The sequence below is a fragment of the Trachurus japonicus genome, chromosome 23 (assembly GCF_045865225.1).
Source record: "Trachurus japonicus isolate A0001 chromosome 23, Traja_1.0".
In the NCBI taxonomy this organism is placed as follows: Eukaryota; Metazoa; Chordata; class Actinopteri; order Carangiformes; family Carangidae; genus Trachurus; species Trachurus japonicus.
The window spans coordinates 16421025-16442288 of record NC_140929.1 but is presented as its reverse complement, the minus strand read 5'-3'; the positions used below and the strand labels follow the sequence as shown (position 1 = coordinate 16442288).

The 21264-nt window shown below is 42.6% G+C and overlaps 1 protein-coding gene across 7 annotated transcripts in view; it reads left to right on the top strand.

Annotated features, from left to right (window-relative positions):
* tbc1d22a (TBC1 domain family, member 22a) overlaps positions 1-20542 on the top strand; it is a 127234-nt gene extending 106692 nt beyond the window's left edge. For all 7 annotated transcript variants that reach the window (XM_085768636.1, XM_085768638.1, XM_085768634.1 and 4 more), the window contains one exon: positions 15917-20542. In XM_085768636.1, coding sequence (XP_085624762.1) covers positions 15917-16045 — 129 coding nt within the window. In that variant the 3' untranslated portion in view covers positions 16046-20542. The remainder of the gene's footprint in view (positions 1-15916) is intronic.
* Positions 20543-21264: the final 722 nt, after the last annotated feature.

The following is a 21264-nucleotide window of genomic DNA, read 5'->3' as shown; positions in this document are numbered from 1 at the left end:
TAGTAGATAAATCAGCAAGCTGATCAACAGAAAACAATATTTTCTTATTTTAGTTTGAACAAAGAACACACAATCTGAATCCATTATCTTTTGGCTTTGGGGAACTACGACAATTGTGAAATTGATAGATAATGAAAAGAATGTAAAATGCTATTATTGTGTCAACACAATACAGTTTATAATTACTTGTCTAGTTTTATACAGGAAACTGTCAAGAATTAACCATGAAAAGAGATACAAAGTTACTATTACAGTGTAAGTAAAAAGGCCAATACACTAAATGCATTAGAAGGAAAAGAAATTCAGAGAAATGAGTCGAGCCTTCTTTTCAGCCTGGAACATGCGTGAACACAAACAGCACATGCTCCCAGCAAAATAATAAAGGTTTCCAACCTGTTCTCATCAATCTTCTCATTATTACACTGAATTACTACTCCAATTTCTTCAGGCCTGGAGGGCCTGTAGAACTTGAATTGTAGCATCTAGTTAGCACAGTACAACATTAACATCTCAATGCTTTGTTTCATTGCATTTCTCTGATGATTTGTACTTTACTGAGTTGGGGACTTGTTTATCCCTGAAACAAATTAGCATTATAATTGAAATCGCAGCTTAATAGCCTGCGTGGAAATCCTAATATTTGTTGTATGTTTTGCCACTTGTCAAAGCTACAGACGCATTAGTTTGGAAAGTTACTGCCTTAAACTTTTTTCTTTTTAGGTCACTTTAATAAACATTACCCTCTAAATCTGCTCAGTCACTGCAGTGCAGTCACTTACCTTAGTAATATGTGCAAGTTAATTGCCTGTACTGTAAAATGAAGAACATGAGGAGCAGCAGTGTATGACAAACTGCTGGCGTTTAACATGCTTCAGGTCCTGAGAGGGAACACACATGATTTATTCACTTTAATAGTTTTTAATTAAAAATTGCATGCAAAAAGTACTTTCAAAAGGATAATTCATGCATTGTTATCAAACACAGTACGGAGAGTAACTGTGAATCTTCTGCCCCGGTTGTGGGATTGGATTGGTTTAGCTCCTAAATGAAAAGCAGGAGTACGGCACTCCCCAAGCAATCTGCCTTCCTCCGTTCCACTTCAGCTAACACTCTACTGCTAACTGCAGGCCTGGTCTGCATGGATAAGTTAACGCAGGCGCACACACACACACACACACACACTTTCTCACTTTTCTGTCACTCAAAGCCTCGCACAACAGCCTAAACATGCACACAAACAGTCTCCCACTGTACCGCTGTGCTCGCACATTCATGCATCACCTGTCACGCAGGTTCACTTTCGATCACACACACACAGCACATACAGCCAACACAGTAATGGGCTAGCGGAGAGACATTATGCGGGTATGTGTTTGCACCGCTGTTTTGAGGAAATGCCAGCACAGTCAGCACCGTTCCCATTAGTCTGCACTACCTGCAGACACCAACAGGGCCGCTGCCGAACTGCCTGGCTCTAAGTGACTATGAAAAACATCTGCACTCTGCTTTTTAAGCCCCCACATATGTGGTGCAGCTTGACGCTGGGCCAGGAAATGTGACAATAGACCAGTGTGAATTTGAAAGCTCCCCTTTTAAGTTCAGAAGCGGCAAATTGCCATGTTTTTTCAGTGATATTTTAAAAAACCAAGCAATAACCACAAACAGGCAGCCAGAAATTCAGAGGGAGATGAGGGTTCTTGTCATGTTTTGGTACAAATGTCACTTTGTAATGTACGCCATAAAGAAGTGAAATATCGCTGCCTTTCCAATTTAGCCATTTTCACAATTGTATTTCTAAAGTTGACGGCCTCATAAAGGAGTGCTTTACTTTTTTTTCTTTTTTCCCAGGTGGTGTATGAGCTTTGAAGATACAATTACCACATTACCATTCTTGTGCTCGAGCAGGAATCTTTCCCTCTGCAGCTTCCTACCCTTTTTACTTTTCAATCTGCTCAAATACAAACCTGTACGTCTCTCACAAATAATTCAACATATATGATACAGCTTCAGCTCTCACGCTTTGAAGTCGGCGGCGATGTTGTGTGTGTGCAGCAGAAACACGACATTGCAAAATCTTCTCTCCACTCTCAGAACTTTGATGCAGAGTTTTGAAAAAGCACTGACGCACACTTCATCCTCAACATGCACTACTTGTGAATATCTTCAAGTGTGTTTACCTGTACAGCTCCTATTGATGTGTTTTCTTCACATTTTTATGCATGAGAACATACAGCATGTACAATACGATGCCCTCTTGGCTTATTAATGTGAATGTGAAGTCTGGTTTCCCGAAGAAATGATCTTATGTTTTCTACACATCTCATGCTGTGTCTGTTTTCATGGCATCGATGACAGTATCAACACTAACAGCCATGAAGAGACATATTGTGTTCTAACATAAGATCCTGATAAGAAGTGAAAAGAGAAACAGCAGGGTTCTCAATTATGTGTGAGATCTACAGTACCCTATTAATATAATGCTTACTGCTCTATTTACTCCATTAATCAGTCATTTCAAAAAGAAAAAGAAAAAAAGAGCCTTCTATACATAACGTCTGTTTAGGCCCGTCATTGAATTCTTTATGTCAAAGGTCAAGCAGCACTTAAATTAATCTTCGCACTCGCAAGGACGTGCTCCCATTCACAACCAAAAATGTTATTTGTCGGGTTGGATTTCACAGTCATCAGTATAACCCCTTGATCGTGACCATTCAACACAGTTTCCTTTAGATTTCATTAGTAAGTGTTGCTGAATGGCCCCCGTCGAGAGGATCCCCATCGCGATTGTTAATGTGAGCCCCAGCGGTTTGTGAACGCAAGGCTATTAGCTCCGTGTAAATGGAATCTCGCTGTCACTACCTTTTTTTTTTCTTTTCTTTTTTTTTAATTCTGAAAGACGTGCAGATGAGCTGCTGTGGCGTGGAAAGAAAGTGAGAGGTGGCAGACTGAAAGAGAGAGACAAAGATTTGTTTTCACCTTAATTAATGGTGTGTGAAAAAGTGTGGACCTTTGCAAATGTCAGCATCTGTCCTCAGATCAGTTATGTGTGGAGAGCGCCTTGGGTTAGGCAGCCCGAGCAATAAAGGAAAGGAGGGCACTCCGGAGGAAACCAGGGCGTTCTGTAAATGTCAGCACTATTTCAATCACCGTGGCTGGGAACACAACTTTGTTTAGGATTAATTTTATATTGTGGAGAGAATGAAAACCTCAAATTCTGGCTCCACTTTTTTTTGGCAAATCTTTCCGTGCCATTTCCTCGGCGATTACGTATACTTTATTTGAGGAACAATACGCAGACAGCCCACAGTTTCATTATTGCTCAGTCTCAGTCGTGTGTATTAGCAGTTGAATGAGTTAGTAACTGCAGCATCTGCACATTCCTGGGAATAAAGGAATGAAAGAAGAACCATATACAGAGGCGGTTAAGCAGGTGCACCTCTGTGTTGTGTTTAGATTTGATGGATTAATAAAAAGGGGACAACACAGAGCGAGACTTGTAATTAACTTATTTTCAGCATATCAGTAAAATAACATATTCGTGTTATGCAAATAGAATAAGTGCCTTTTTAATTTTGTGCCAGCGTCTGAACTCCAGTCTGCTGACAAATGATTCTGCGCTTTTTTCTTTCTTTCTTTCTTTCTTTGCACTTACAACAACACTAATACCCAGTTTGTGGCTTTGATACATCCTCCTCCTCCACCCCCTCTGTGTCGAGTTTTAATTCAGTAATTTCTCTTTTAAAAGTTTATTTTTGGAAAATCAAAACTCAAATCCATTCACTCTAATTATCAGAACAAAGCGTGTCCCTGTCAGGCCGCCAGGACAAATGCTGGAAAATTGGAGCTTTCGCTATTTAATCGGGACAGCTGGTCACTCTAGATGTTTTCCTCTGCCAACACAAATGCTGGAGAATATTGTAAACAGCGTAGTCCATAGGGCCCTCTACTGGAAAAAGCGCTTTTCTGTTTTTTACTGCAGTGCCTTTTACACACACAACCCATTTCCTGTCATTTTACGATGTGATATGTTGAAAAGAAAACATTTATCATTGTGTAGAATTAAGCCCACAGTGCAACCATGAACAAAGGCCTAAAAATAAGTGACCATAGAGTTGAATTAATGCCACTCCCAATCGGTGTCAACTGAACATTTAACTTTCAAAATAAATTGGCAGCACTGCATTGTAAGACTGAAAACAGAGTGTTGTGAGGCAGGTTCATATTTCACAGTTGAATATTCATCATTAAATTTTGCTAATTTGCATTTGTGTATATGTGGGGGCCCCGATAAGCTCTTTCACTGTGCAGATGTGTGTCATTCTTTTGTTTCTTGTTGATTAATTCCAAACTTTTCACCCATTTATCAAGAGGAGACCGCCTCACATCTTCTCCCCCCACCCTCACAACTTTATTCCCAAACTTGGCTTGTATCGAGCAGACCTTCTCAGGGGTTTGCGACTGCTCTGATGGATGGCCCCGTAGTCAATAGTGCCGAAAGTGAGACAAGGCCATCCCCGGTAAACAACTTTTAATAATCACCCCGTTGATTGAACGGCTCACCCGATGTGGCGTATGAATCTATTCCAAAGCAAGAGGAGGAGAGGAAAACAGAGGGCTTAATATGGTGGAAGTAATTACGTAGCCCCCCCCCCCCCCACCCCATCGTGCCTTTTCATTCTGTGACATCCCTCTTTCATTGCCCTCCTTCCTCCTCCTCGCTCTCCATCACTGACAGCTGAAGTTCGCTTTGAGGCTAACTTGCGTGGGCTCGGACGCTGAATTATTGCGCTGTACCATTTTGATGACCAAAGCTGCTTGTAAAGTCAGTGGCGATCAGTCATAGCGTGGCGTCTGGTAGACCAAAAGTGAGTATGTGTGTATGTCTTTGTGCTACAAATGCAGTTGTATATTAGCTGTAGAACTCTTGCTCTGTTGATCAATCCATTGCAGGGACAAGTTCCCCATTGCCACATGTCTCCGGAAAAAAAGCATTTATCAGCTCAAAACAATCATGTGCGAGGTGATAAGCGCGACATCTGAGTGTCATTACCGACATTATCGCCGGCTGAGGTTTATCCACAAGAGAAAGAGAAATGCAGATAGGAAGGAGTCAAAAAGTTTTATGGCTTTTTTGCCCTAAGATAACAGAATAACGGGAGATGCTCTGTCAGCCCGCAAGCCAACCACATGCCTGCCCCCCCCCCTCCCCTCCCCCTGCTCAACTCAGTTAAGACGCAAAAATGCCAAATAAACAGCAATATCGACCCACTCGTAAGGAATAAACAGACTGCAGAAGCAGGAGCAGTGGGAGGAGGAGGAGGAGGAGGAGGGGGATGCATAGCTTTTCAAGAAAAAGAGAAGAAAGGAGATATGAGGAATGGGCTAGGTCATGAACTGAGACATAAATATTGAATTTTAAATTCAAATGCTCTCACATGCAATCAAAGGGAGAACTGAGACGCTCCTGCTCCTGGGTTTCCTGCAGGGTTCGTGAACTCTTGATTGGGGTGGCATTAACCTTTCTGAACGTGGCAGTGGGCGAGGGCAGGAATTAAACTCTTAAGGCTCTACTTCTTCTTTTATTGAATTTACCATGTGAGAGTTCATGCAGCCTCTGCACAGGAAAGCGCACATTGAACTGTTCATGTTGTCTGCGCTGTGGAGCAGGAGACTATAATGTTTTCTGTGTGCCGAGAGAAAACAGTTTGCCAGATTTTGGGGTGGGGGGGTAACCGGTTGAATATCGACGGCTCTTGAACTTTGAAGTTGCACATAACTGAAAAGTGAAACTATTCAGGCAAAGTGAAATATCACTGTAAATGCTCCAATACACAGAACACAGACAACTGTTTTAGTACTTAGATTGCTTCTAGCTGCGTTTTTCCAAAGGTTATGAACTTGTCATCGGTCTGGCATTGACTGGTACAGAATGGGTGCAAGGATACAGCCTGCTGAATGTGAGCGTGAACTGTGCAGAGCAAAGTGATCCGAGTTGTTTTTTTTCCTTCGTAGACGTCTACCCATTTACTCTTTTATATTTTAGGTTTAAAAAAAAAAAAAAAACATTAAACAAATCTTTCTATGAGGTATCAGCAGAGGTTGGAGTATCCAAATGATAACTTCAACACAAACACCCACGCTGGTGGTTTCATGTGAACTGAAAGCTTTCACCCATTCTCACAGGCTTTAATCTTATTCACACTCCCACAGTATTTAAATCACCAAAGGTTCTACCCACATCCCACATGTTGCTTTATCTTTTTTCCTTTTATACATGACATAGCAGGATTTTATGAATTAGTTCGCTTTCCGCAGTCTTCGTCTGTTATTGACCCAGTGCCCATTAAGCTTGTCAGAAAAGAATTGCCCAGATATATTTGCACGTTCATATTTAGTAGTCATCAGAGCTGCATGCAATGTCTGAACAGCAGAAGTACATAATTGGACCAAATTATGCTCCATTTGATCTGTCTGTGTTATAAAAAGTAACTTTTTAAGTAATAGTTAAATTATTTTCAATCTGTACACTTAAAGGGACTACGAGGAGTTTCGGAAAGCAAAGTGTTTTCACACTACATTTCCCATGAGCCTCCGTGCGCACTGTGAAATGACTTGGACTGGCTCAAGACAGACGAAAGCGAAACCATTTGCCAAGAATGTTTTCATTAATCAAGAATGAAAGTTGGAGGTTCGAAGACGATCAGGTACCGTCGTTGTTCCAACCATAAACGATGCCAACTACCGATATCAAAACTAGGAAATGCTGGGCGAGTCGACCACTAAATAATAATATCAAAATAACTATAAAGACAAAACTATATATTTATCGAAAATGGGCCCATTAACAAGTGTGGGTAATGTAGATTCATCCACATATGAGACTGTTTTATAACCCAGGGGTAGACAATAAGGGAAATTTGCCACTGGCCCTGAGGGCCAGTGGCTTTTGAAGATCACTGGCCCCACCATTCTAACCACTGGCCCAGGACAATAGGTATCGATCCCCATATTAACGAAAAACAACATATCCCAGCCAATTCCTGCGGTCTCGCCATCGAGGCTGGAACTTTCTGATACCATTACTAGTCAATTTCCAACATTCTTGATACTTATTCAATACCACGATCTTGTAGTTTCTTGAGATTTTGGGGGATTATTTTGTTATATGTATTTTAGTGATTATGTATGAGTTGGTATATTTGTGTTTAATTTTTGTATGTTGTTATTTATTTGAGTCTGAGGATTTATATCCTGTATCAGATATTTTTCATTCAATTTCATTAAAGAAGGTCAAAAAAAGTGCTTTTAAATTCATCAGGCTACTTTATTTAATAAATAAATAACTGTTTCACATATTTAGCCTCCACTGTGGTTTAACAATGAAGTAAAAACAGAGTTAAAATGGTAAATATGCCTCAACACAAACATGAAGTTATGTAGTCATTACTTTTATCCTCCAAGTAGTTCAGTGATATAACTGTTGTTCTCATTCATTCACGTTTAGGCTGTTTCCACAGATTGGTGCAAAACTGACTCATTGTTTCATTTTCAGCTCAGTTTTGCGTTTACACACGTTTTTTTGTTGTTGTTATTATGGTCTAAATGTCACGTGACGTGCCACCGCTGTGGAGCACACCGAACAGCTGGCGCCCCAGCGCGAGCTCTGGCCCGTGTGTAACGTTCGCGTCGGTCCCGACAGGACTCGACCCGACGCGCTGAGGAGGAGGGAAGTTTCATGGTTAAGAAAAAGGTTTTTATCGGTTCTTGTGACGACCTTCTATCAGCAGCAGTGAGTGAGCTGGAGCTGCAGCTGCAGCTGCTTGCAGGTGGTGCTGACGTGCCAGGGCACAGCGCTGGCTGCGCACAGAAAGTAGATGTCTCTGTCGTTGATCGGGTCGGGATCTCTTAGCACTAATTACCGAGACGATTTGACAGTTATCATTTCAAACCACAGGGATTTAATGTGAAATTAGATTTATTTATTTACTTGTTAGGCTATACTTTTTTCAAGGCATTATTTTCACTGGCCCCACCGGGCCAGTGTTTGGAGCGTTCTGGTGGCCCTGACGGTTTGAAAAGTACGTCCGGGCCACCGGGCCATTTATATTGTCGACCCCTGTAACCAAAAGCAAACTCCTCAGGGTCTCTTTAATATGAAACTCCAGCTAGCAGCCAGTTAGTTTAGCTTAGCATAGCATAAAGTCAAAACAGCTAATCTTCTCCTGTCCAATAGTAACAAAACTCACAACCAGGAAATCTCCCTTTCACTCATTAACATGTTGCCTCCTATTTGTTTCATCTTTAAAAACTCAATATTTCACAATGATACAGTACATTGTGGTTTAGGGGGAGTTATTTGGTTATATGTCACTTTCTTGACTGGGAGTTGTGCCTCTCTACATCCTCCACACTGGTTGCCTGGCAACTGATTGGGGTTTTTCCAGTATAGATTAAACAAAGCCAGTATAACATGTTAATTATTGATCTCTATATATGTGGGTTTAATTAAGTTTGGGCAGAGCCAGGCTTGCTGTTTCCCCTTGTTGACGATAAGCCTCCTGCACAGACACAAGAGGGGTATCAGTTATCTTATTCTCAGACAGAAAGTGAATAATCTTAATTACCAAAGTTGCTGCTTTTACGTTTGCTGACAAAATTTATAGCAGCTGAAAAGCTGCATGCGCATAAATTAAATCGGCGAAACAGCATGCTGATTAGATGAGACTTGAAAATCATCTCTATAAACTACAGTTTGATAAACATCTTTATTTGGCAACAGAAATACATTATCCATAGAAATTACATCACAACCGGACTGCATTAATCTGCCAGGCTTTTTTTTCTGGCCAACGTTTTTACAAGACAACTTGGCTGTGCCATCCGGTGTCAGCTCTTACCTCCACATCCGACAGTGCCCCCCCCCACTCCTACATTAGCACCCACTGTTTGCCAGAGTGCCCATTTTGTGTAATTATACGAACTACAGCAAGCTAATGGCCCCGACAGAGCAGTGCCTAGGCCCATTACACCTCGGGGTGCTGCAAAACACCATTACCACCAGCAGCAACCTGGAGTGCTCGTGCTCGTAGGTGACAGTCTGTCTCCAAGCGTGCGGCCGCATCTCCATGTCTGTGCTCATGTAGATGTGTCGGTTGAAGGAGGTCGGAGGTGTAATGATACATGTCAAAGAAACACAACAGCTACCACAGACGATTGCCATTTTTAGCCACAAATCTGGGCCTGTTGGTCTGTTATGCGCGCACCACACCTGTCATCTCTCTCCCCCCCCTCTTTTAATTTCTCCTGGGCATTAGCCGCTCACTGCTGGGAGCTGGAGTTGACACTGCAGGGAAAGACAGCAAGGCACCTCGCACGACTTTGGGCACTCAATGTACTCACTTCACTTAGCACCATCTCATTCTGCCAGGAGACACACCGTTTGGTTCTCAGGCAGAGTGGCTTTAATTGTGTGTGTGTTATCTTTTCCTACACACCAGCGAGCTCACTCTTGTCTCGATGCATGAGTCTGTAACCGATAGTGACTTTCGGTGTCTTTAATGCAATTTGACTCAATTTTAGGCTTTAACTAATCATCACCTACGACTCACATACATCATCTCATCCAGCCCAGTGCTCACACTTACGACTCTGAACCCTACCCTTGAAGCTCATTTGAAATGTGTCCTGGCGTTAATGAGCTCTGCTTTGCATCAGGTTATCGTTTATTCCCTCCAAACCAGTTTTAATGTTTTGATCCTACACAGAGCAGATGCTGCTGCTGCTGCTGCTGCTGCTGCTGCTGCTGCTGCTGCTGCTGCTGCTGCGCGGATGTGACGGTCAGATTAGGAAAGAGTGTATTAAGTCAGCTCACCCCGGTCAGATGCAGGTTAAAACGATAACTATTTACACAGTGAATAAATTCACTTGGCAGTGGCCTTGGCTCTCTGTGTAACCAATACATTATCCCATTCTCTTTTTGAACAAAGAGCCTTAGCACTGACTCTATTGACAATCTGCTTTCCCCTCAGTATCAATAGCCATTAACCACTTTAAGCCTTGCCAAGCGTAGGAGATGGAGAGCTAATTGCTTTTTTTTCCCTTTTTTTTTTTTTTTGTAGTGTACTGTATACAGTAATGGCGGATCAATGTGTTTGTTAGTATTATGGGATAAATGGATATTCATGCCTGAATAACCACAGGCACCCACATATACACAACAAGGCTAGCTGCACAAAGACAACACACAGTTACCTCCATCCTCTCTTTAACCAATTCCTTCCCATAAAACACACTGCAGCAAACATGCATACGTCTCCGTACATTACGCCACACACTCTTTCTGTACATCTCTCTCATTTCTAATTGCATATACGTTTCCTCCACGGCCCCCAAACACGTGCTAACCGTACACAGATTCCCCTTTTATCCCCATGGCAGCGCGCACGCTTGTTCACTCAGACACTCATGGCCTCTCAGCGTGAAGTGTTGCCACCTGTGTGGAGTGGAGTGACTGCAGCGTTCCCCCCTGACAGCGAGATGTATGCAATTAAACCGTATTAAAGTCATTAGCCCAACAGAAGTGATAGCCAGCAGATGGTTACCACGCAGAAATATGCTCTTAATGAAGCTCCTCAGTCACTATGGATGTTAACTTGTGCGGTAGAGCACGCCCGAGTGCAGTGCACGCGTGGATGTGGTGTATATTATGTTTGTTTGGGTGGTGGTGCCCGGAGCAGCGTTTGATTAGACAGTGGTTGGTCCTTCTCCTGTAGCCTAGCAATTAGCGATCGCTTTTGATTTATAAAGATTTGGTATCACATGCTAGATTTCCCCTCCTGCTAGTGCTCCCGCTCTGTGCTGCCGAGGCTTAACAGTCGGGGCTCACTCAAAAGATCCTTCAATTGTGCTCATCTGAGCTTTTAAAGCTGAGTCTAATGAGACCGTCATTACCCAAAGCTGGAGCAGTTGACTTAGCTAATATTACTAGTTCAAAGTGAAATTTGAGCTCCTCTCATTTTCCGTCCTGAGCACATCATAGCCCTGTGTAATGTTAGCCGATGAACTTTGATCAATACAACCCCCCCTCTCCCTCCCTCCACATAGTTAGTTATATTAGTAACATCAGCAACTTCAAAGACTGCCCCATTACAGCATCAAATATTCTGGATGGGCCTGCTGTGCTGTTAGACGGTGCTCAACCAGCTGTGAGGCTAACTAGCTTCCTCTGGGAGAGCGCTACTTAGCGTAGCCTGCTAATATTAGCATTGAGTCCAGCCAGACAGTATTTACTTTTCATTTACTTTCACCACCTAGTTAATTATTAGCTGCTCTAACACATGTAGTGCTTTGTCCATCACAAAGTTGCATTTACATTACTGTGATCTGAGTTGTGGAGATAAAGTATATTTAAAAAAATGAACTGACCAATTCTCTTTAGTTTTAAGACATTTAAAATACTATATTCGCTATTGTTTTTCCACAAAAAAGTGAATTAACCCAGTTGAAAATTATCTAAATTGTTGATTCTGTCTGGTATTGAGAGATAAAGACTTTATTAATATATTTTTCTTTTCTTTCGTTAATTTTACATGCAAGAAAGAACAGGTTTCCTGCTTCACTGAGAAGTCTATTCTCAGATGCATGTGCACTGAGGCTTCAGCTCTCCACATCACACTTATCTAAGTTATATTAAACCATTATTGGTTTTCCAAACCAGTTCCAATGTCAGAAATTCATCACACACACACACACACCTCACACTCAGCACAGAGGAACTTCCCTCCTACACCAGATGGATATGAGAACAGGCTTTTAGTGAAAACACACTGTTTCCTTCATCCTCTGTTGTACACTGTGAAGGTCAGACATCCAAGCAAAGTAAAAAAAAAAGCAAAATACATTGTTGACTGGAGGGGAACTTCAGATTTCAGTAAGCATTCATGTCAATTACACACCTGTCACTGTCGATAATAGTCGGCAACATTTTCCTTCCCTGGTATTAACGGTTTGGTGTAAATCAACAAACATCAGCAGCAGCATCCCAATTATCTGGCTCAGTTCTTAAATCTCTCCACTGTCAGGACTTCAGATTTCATTTAACAAGGCTCTTTTAGTGGAGTGATGCCATGTGTAGACAGGATGCAGCACAGAGAAGCTTCCCCTTTTGCCTGAAGAGCCCGGGGCAGTCAAGTACTGTATGGGAAGTACACGGTGTCTAGCCCCAGGCAGCTACGACCACTGGAGTGATGTATGCTATACATGCACATACACATAAACATACATGTACAGTAAGTACTCTTTAAGGCTGACTGACACATGAACTACTTGTGAGTGCATTAGCTGCAATCTGTACAGATCTGTACAATGTTTTTTTCTCTCCACCCACTGTTCTTAATAATTAATCATCTCCTTTACTTCATTTGTCTTTGTTCCATTTAAATGAACTATTTTATATAGTTAGTGAGTTGCTGGTGATTTGTACTCAGCCTCACAATCCTCACAGGTGTTCAGCGGGACATCTGCAGTTCAAATAGTGTTTTTCTTTCCTTCTTTTTTAAAGCATCTCATTGTTTCCACGCGAACAGTCATAACAAACATAAAGATGTAACACAAGCATCCACCCCGCAGTCTGTTAGCTGCAAGCAAAATGGTTGGAGTTGGATTTTGGAGTGTGTGTGTGTGAATGGGCGAGAGGGTGAGTGATGAAAGGAGAGAGCTGATAGTGATGCTCTATTGAATACAGATGAGAGAAAGGCAAGCTGAATTCTGATCAGGCTGCCCTTCCTCTCTTCCTTCTCCCTCCCTCTACTTCCGAGTGGAAATGCTTCTCCGAGTGCGTCTTTCGGAACGGGGAGGGGAAAGTCATTAGGTCGCCCCTTCAAAGTCAAGGTCCAGGTCTTAAAGGAACATCTATTATACTGTTTTCATTTTATTTTATACAGATTTAACAACAGGCTGGTCTTTGATGGTCTTGACACGGAGCAGCATTTTCAGATCACGGATCAAGAATCCCGATTTATGCCTGACAACAGAAGAGGCCGAATCTCTTAGCATTTAAGCAGCGCTCTCCGGCTGCTTGTGAATTTTTTAAAATACTCCAACAGGGTTTTAACACATATCAAGGGCCTAAGGCTGATAAAAGTCAGTCACTGCTGTTATCGCCCGCTGCTCTCTTAGTTAAGCTCAGAAAAACAATTTTTCCAAATTTACTGTATGACAAAAGTTGATATTCAACTGGGTTTAGCTGTTAGTTATTCAGGAGGCAGAGGTGAAACCTCAGCCTAATCTGTATAATCTGGCTAGGATGGCAGCTTTGAGGTTCATTAGTTGAAGAAAACTTGCACTTTTCCACCCTCGCTCAGAATACAAATGCTTTTTTTTTCCTGTTGAAAAGTCGTCTGGGTCATCTCGCTGGCTCATTAAAAACAAGCGAGGAAGGAAAAAATTAATGGAGCCAAAAACACCTTCGATTTAATTCGTAGGAGGGTAAAATAATACTCGCCGTAGTAAATATAGCCACGTAAAGTTCTGTGTCGTTGGACTTTCTCAGCAGTTGTAGAAAGATGAGCGTGGAACCTGCATAAAAATTTAGAAGCTCTCTGACACGCTAATAAAATAGAGGTTAAGTATAATACCACACCGCGGACTCGTTACATTTACATTCAAATACTTGGACCGGCGTTGAGGTTCTTTTTCGTACCGGAGTCACATCCTCCCGCTGCAGCAAACTGCTCTGGAGTCAGATGAGTGTAGACACCACAAGACCCAATGTGATTTGTCCTTCGATGTGATTATCAGCACCATGATTGGTTGTAAACCCTGTTGTCACGGCAATGATTCCAGCCTTGATGATGAAAACTCCCGAGACACTGATCCATAGCATGCACACACACACAATCACGCACACATATACACATACACAGAGGCAGTCTGTCTCACTGCTAACCAGTCTCATTCCCCTTTGAGAGAGAGGCATTAGTCTGCAAGATTGAACTTGCGCATGTGTGTGTATGTGTGTTTGTGTGTGTGTATGTTGCTGTTGTCTGTCTTCGTACTCGCGCAGTAATGTACTGAACAGGAATCCGGGGAAAGGAGTGAGCCTCACTGAATTGTACTTGACACTTTATTCTTTCTTTCCTTTTTTTTTTGTTACCAACCCCGTACTCCAACCCACCTCTCTGTCTCTTCTCTCTTTCTTTCTCGCAGCTGTTATTAAACCACTTTGACTCGGTTAATAACATCTCTGTCACACTCAAACACACAGGCAGAGGCAGAGAGCGAGTGTAGCTGCGCCTGTCTGCTACACTAACATTATACTTGTACATACCAGACCCCAAAGGGTATACTTACCGATACTTTGCGGGATCCCAAATGCAGCTACAGCCTGGAATAATATTTTGTGCCGTAGTTATGTTTAATTGTACAGGGGTTGCAGCTCTATAGCTTATTAAAAGTCGCCTTTGGGCCCATTTGTACCTGCTACTCTGGATGTAGATAATATCTGAGCACTGGGTATAACCGAGGCCTGGCATCAACACACTCTAAGTACATCAGTTCAGACCTATCATTAAAATGCGTCTTGTGTCTGAAGCGACAACTCATTTCCTGCTCTGTATGCAAATAAATATGTATTCCTTGAATGTGTAAGTAGTCTTATGGATGCCACAGTGTGTTATTATCGTTTGTAAAGACCAGATGCGTTGTTGCTAGTCTAACTATAACAGGTCTGAGAGAGAGACAAATATGTCCCCAGTTTGTCACACACAGGCTCATAGCTGTCCACTGCATCATCTGCATGTTAAGGTAAAGTGTTCCAATATGGATCTGAGGCTGGAAAAGTGGAAAAAACTATATAATCGCAACAGAGAAATGGGATGTAAATGATATTTAAATCACACCCTCAGATGTTGCCGTCGTTACGGCTCTCTGTGATGCTCAGGACTTAGCCGAAGAAGCGGTAAACCAAGGCAGAGATGCAGCCGCTTTCTAAATCTAGCCACATCTACACACCATAATAGCACTTAATTAAGTTGATTGAGGCATTCAACAACCTACTGCTGCACTGGCTCGGCTTATTTCCCTCTGCAGTGGAACAGGTCATCTGTGGCTTTTTGCCGGGCCTGCTGTAGACAGCCCGATGAGGCTTAATTAGGTAACTTATTAACATGTTGCATGGATTTTTCTTTTCTCAAATGCTGCTGAACTGCAGAGGCTGCGTAACGTTTAAACCAGGCTGGGAGTTGATCACAGTGCAACCAGACCATATACAAGTCTGATCTGATCAATCCAACAGCAGATTTCATCCTGCATGGACACAGATGAGATATCAAGTCAGAGTTTGCATGTTGTAAAGATGTTTTTTTTTCTTTTGTCTTTATTCAAACACTCTAACCTTCCACCACCAGCATGGATGTGTATGTTGGGTCTTCCTGCTTTAATCAGCTCCTTCTCTCTGGTGGACGCTTTCTGCCAGCCCGTGCATCGGCAGCACCTGCTTTGTGTTACATATCTGTCAGATCCAAGTAGTGGTTTCACTCTTTTAATTTCTCACGGCTTATTTCTTTTTTATTATTTTTGAAAAAGCCCAAATTGGTTCTTTGTCAGACACAGAGGAATTAAAACGCCAACGTAAGAGCCTGACCTAAACCCACACTGTGCTGAATGTGAAAATGAACTTGCTGGGTTGATATCATGTTCTTTAATATAATAAGACAAATACTACTGCCTGCCTGCATAGTGAGATTGCCCTTCCTCTCCTCATATCACCTTCACTCTTCTTATGAAACAGTCACAGATGTGTCTCTGCCTTCATCATCACCATCAACTGTTTACTGGTTTCCTCCGACTCCAGCACATTTTGCAATTCTTATTCTCTCCTCTAAATACTTACATTTTCCCTTCTGTTTTGTTCCAACAGGGGCTAATGATCCTCCTCCAGAATCTCCCCACAATGCACTGGGGCAACGAGGAAGTGAGCGTGCTGCTGGCCGAAGCCTACAGGTTGAAGTTCGCCTTTGCCGACGCGCCCAACCACTACAAGAGATGATGAGCGTGGCGCTCCGCAGCTGCTCCCCTTCTCCTCCTCCTCCTCTTGTTCCTCCTTTTCCTCTTCCCTACAGTCGTCTACTGGACTTACAGGCCTCTGTTCCTACATGGAAGGACCTACCCCCCCCCCTTTTTTTCTTAACCTCCCTTTTTTCCGAAAACTGCCCCTTGGGCCTTTCAGCTACTAAGAGATTTGAATCAGCCAATGACTGGGAGGACGTGCGGTGTAGCATTCATCTAACATGTTGATGTGGAGCCTTTTTTTTTAAATTATTATTTTTTCTGATCAGCTCTGAAATGTGCACTCCTGCAGTCCGGTGCAGATCCCTCTTCTTCTTCGTCATCGAAGACCACAACCAGGACTTTGATGTCGGAGTCTGGTTCGCTCAAGCTGACGCCTCAAAAGTCCGACCTCGGGCCTGATGCAGGACCATGAGCTTTTTTGCTCAGCATCGCCCGAGGACTAGTCTGGCTCAGAAGAATGTTCTTTCCTGCCTAATATTATTTTCCAATTCCACTGCAATACATTGTTCTTTGTTCCCCAAGGCAAAGATGTGACCTTTTTTTTTTCCTGGTTTGCAAAGACAAAGAAAGAAAGATGAGCAAAGGGCACTGAGCTAGATGGTTTACATATCTGAGCCCCTCTCCTGGTCATAACACAACCTGATGGAACGTGTCCTCCTCTGTTCCTTCCTCTTTCTCCCTCCTGCGTCCTGTCAGGAGGGACACAGATTGTTTTCCTTCATGAACACATCAGGATTTCACAGAGAGAGAGAGAGAGAGAGATGTTCAATCTCAGTCTAGAGGGGAACAATCAGGTCTCCCTCCTTCCACAAAGCACACACGCCAGCTCAATCCCTGTTTATCCCGTCCTCCCACCCACAGGCCGGCATCACAGCGTTTTGAGTGTAAGACAAACAGTGGTAAGAGGCTGCAGGTCGGTAGGTTCGCACATACTGCACGCAGATCGACATCAAAGGTAATAAGCCATTAGGAGGAAGAAAGCTACTTGTTCTCACTCATTAGATTCTCCTTAGACCTGTATATATGAAGGGCCATAACTTATCTATCCACTCCTCCTCCTCCTCCTCCTCCCCCTCCTTCTCCTCCTACTCCCTGAACCTAAGACTACCTCAGAACACACACCGACACACAAGAAACTGGAAATCCATTCATTAAGGCCTGAACAGACACATAAAACACACAACACCCGTCAGTCAAGTCAAATTCTCCCCATGGAAACCAAATTAGGGAAGTTGTGATGATTTAAACTAACAATTAAGACTTAATTAGGATGCATCTTCTCCTCTCCCCGTGTCTCACAGGCTCTGTTTTTATGGGAGTTTTAAAAATGCCACATGCATCCTTCCAGTGTGTCGTCCATTGATTCTGTGTAGGTGGAAATAGTCTGACATTTGCAGAGAGTAGACTTCATAGGACTTTGTTGTCAGTGTGGAGTCTCATTGACAGCAGATAGAATATGAAAGTCCAAGTGAAGATATTTTATACCACCTTAAAAATACAACTTAAACACAAGGTAATTTTTAATAAGGGATTTTCTTTACCCAGCTCAACATTGACTGAATCTTACTATAGTTCTTATTATAATACTCACCTATAAGGCTTTTTTGGTCTATAAACATATGAAACTGGAGTATAGGTTTTCCTGCAGCCTCTATCTATAAGTACATCTTGCACATTTAAAATGTATCTACACGTGCTTGTTCAATGTTGTTTTTTTTAATTGAATCATGTGTAAGCAGCACCAGGCTACTGCAAAATTAAAATCATAACATCTTAGCTCATGTGAACTGGAAGCGAGGCCGTGATAACTTGTTTTCTGCTCAGCTTCACAGTGGAAACCATGAGAGATTTTGGACGACGTCCTGGGGTTGCCCTAGACACACAGTTGTCCCTTAATTCAGCCTCAGGACCGCGGCCGATCCTCTCTCCATGTTGTTATACAAAACTGAGGGTAATCAGGGCACTGTGGCTTCGCACACTAACCATATTCTCTTCCAACTGGTCTGGCAAATTTCACAAAATGCATCTCTCCGCAGTGGAGACGGACCCACCGCTGCAAATATAAACACGATGAAATGGAAGCAGAATCATGGCTTTAAATGTTTTTTATTTGATTTCTGTGGGAGATTTTTCACATCTTTTTCCAGACTCGTCTGAACTCCTCGCTAATGCGACAGAAGCACGACAGGCTTAACAGATAATAATTACTCAACATAACCTTTAATGTAAAATCCTTCTCCACATAGTGAGCTGCACATAACTGAACAAAAAAACCACAGGTGCATTTAAACACAAGCTTTTTTATTCTCACACACACGGCCTTCCACTTAACGCTGGTCATTGTGATCATACGGCTGCGGTAGCTTCGTCTTTGTTGCGTTCGCTGTCCCGTTCATTTAAAGCACATGGGATGTCTTCACCCAAAGTCGGTAACGCCGTACTGTCGGGTGGAGGAGGGAGGGGGGTAATCAGACATTCATGACATAACACAGAGCTGTTAGCGTTTGGAGCCTCCTGTCGCGACTCCGCCAGGATCCATTATTGTCACCGCCCGAGCCCCGCGAAGACGGTGTGCATAGGTGTGTGAAGGGGAGATGGAAGGAGAGGGAGAGAGAGGGAGCGAGTTGTGTTTCTTTGGAAGTTTCAGGGCTTTTTTTTCTGTGAGAGCTGTCAGTCTTTGATCACACGACGGGATTTTTTATTTTATTTTTTTTCCACACAGCCTGCGCCGGTTTCACAAGCCCCTCATCTCCCATGCTCTCTGACAAGGAAAAAACTGCACGTAATTTAAAAGTCTATAGCCTTTTTTTTTCTTCCCCTCCTCTCTCTCTTTTTTGTATCAGATATATTCTTGCAATCAGCATTTTAAAGATTTGTCTTTCTCCGTTTTTTTTTGGTTTTTATTTTTTTATGCTGTTTACATGACAAGTCTATTAAGTTGTGCCTGACTTTGGAGACACGAGACAACATCCTAGATATGTGTTTTTTGACCTCAAATTAACTGGGAAAGGTTTTAGATTTCTTTAAGCAATAGTATGACATTTTGAATTTGCTGTGAAAAGACAGAAAATATCTTTATTTTTTTTTGTTCACACATCTAGTTTTTGGGGTGTGTAATCCGCCAACGTACATAAACTGTTTGAATACCCTATGGGCATTTACACCATATTAATAGTCCAAACTTGGCAACTGACTGTTTGCTAGGCGCAGAGCGGGCCTGTCAAGCTTTAGTGTTCTCCACATGCTGAAATGATGTGCACAGGGCATTCAGCATTTAAAGATCACATCTTGCCGTGTCCAAAACTACGAACACAAGCAGTAAAGTGTAAGTAAAGTGGGCCTGCTACAATAGTTTGGGCAAATACAAGTTATGTTTCAACAGAAAAAAAGTAGTACCTCCCCTCAGTGTTGGCTGCTGTCAGAGTTTATGCAGACGTCAGCAGCACCATCCATCAACCACCTGCCAACATCACCCAACAACAACTTTGAGTGTTAAATCCCTGTTATCATCGTGAACTAAGTATGTACCAAGAATTGAAAGCTTGACAGGCATAGCAACAGTAACCAAGGGAGGCATAGCCTAGCAGACCGCCAGCGATTGCCCTGTTTATTACCCAAAGCCCTATTACTATAGTTTTTAAGATGTTATGTTGCCTTATTGCACACGTTTATATTGAACACTGTGGGAGGGGGGGAGAAGTGATGTCGAGGTTCAACAGTGTTGGAGGTTGACAGGTAGTTTACTGTGTGTGAATGTGTGTGTGTGTGTGTATGAGTGTGTGAGTATGTGTGAGTCATGGGCAAACACTGTACTGTAGGCCCCACACCCTCCTTCTTCTTTTTAAACCATTAGAAGAAGTTCTCAGATGTTGCTGTAAAGTCACATGCAGTAATTTCCCTTTAACAAAAAAAAAAAAATAACTGCCTGTCAGATTTTTGTGAAAAGAGATGGTTTCATAAACAAACACATAAGCACACTCTACTGCTCCCGGTGTCAAATTAGCCTGGCTGTAGCCCACTGGCTCTCAGCACACACACACATGTCTCCATGGTGATGAAGGCCTAGGTGATATCTGGCTGGAGCCCCTTTTTTTCTATTAGCACACACACACACACACACACACACACACACACATATACACATACAAACTTCAAACATTTTATGGGAGCATCTTCAGGAGGGTATCCTTAAGTAACATTTTCAGCTGCTTTCATTTCTTTTAGACTTTTTTTTTTTCTCTCGCTCTACTTCTGCAGACATGAAAATATGTTTATGAAAACCAAACCGGGGGAGAGAGGAAAAAAAAAAAAGCCTCCCATGTGTTTTGCCTCATGAGCACTCAGAAAAATCTAATAATACTAGAGCGTCTTGGTGACAGGAGTAGTGGTTCTTGAATTTAAATGTGTACAGAGAAGATTTTGAAACAAAAAATCTGTAAATAGAAAGTGTAAATAAATCCTATATATGACAAAACTACTCTGAATGTGGCGTCATGGTGTGTATTGTATAAGCTTTCCAGTGGTGTTGTGTTTATGTATGAGTGGAGTGGGAGAGGTGGGGGTATGGGCAGGAGGAATTTCACCCTGCCTCTAAATATCCCATGTCCAATTGGAATCAATTAAAGTGAAGGTATGATATGTTTCAGAGCATCATGTCCCCTCTGAGCCTGTCTATGTAAACAGCCCTGAAACCTTGTGTGTGTGTGTGTGCATGCGACGAGTGGGCCGTGGCTAACAGCTGCGCTAATGTGGAGCGTGTAGGTAATTGTACCTGTATTCATACACCATTCCCTTACACGCCGTCTAACTGGTAGAAATGGCACCAGCTCGATTAATGAGACTTGCTTCCTGTGGGTCTGTATGTATGTGTGTGTATGTGTGTGTCGCAGACAACGGGAAGGAAAGGAGACGACAGAGAAGATACAAAAAAACGAAAGCCATCCACATTCACTTGCAAATGTGAGTGCATACCTGTGTGTGTGTGTGTGTGTGTGAGAGAGAGAGAGAGCACATCCAGCAGCAGTAGCAGCTCCCTCGCTCTCGTTAAGCTGACTGATGTTCACACAGGCAGCCAATTATGGAGTGCCGGTCACTGAGGACTCCAGTCACTTCATGGGAAATTAAAAATACATTAAAACCAACAATGGTCGCAGGAAGATGCCTGCTGGTGCACGTGCACGCCCATTCTCTCTCCCT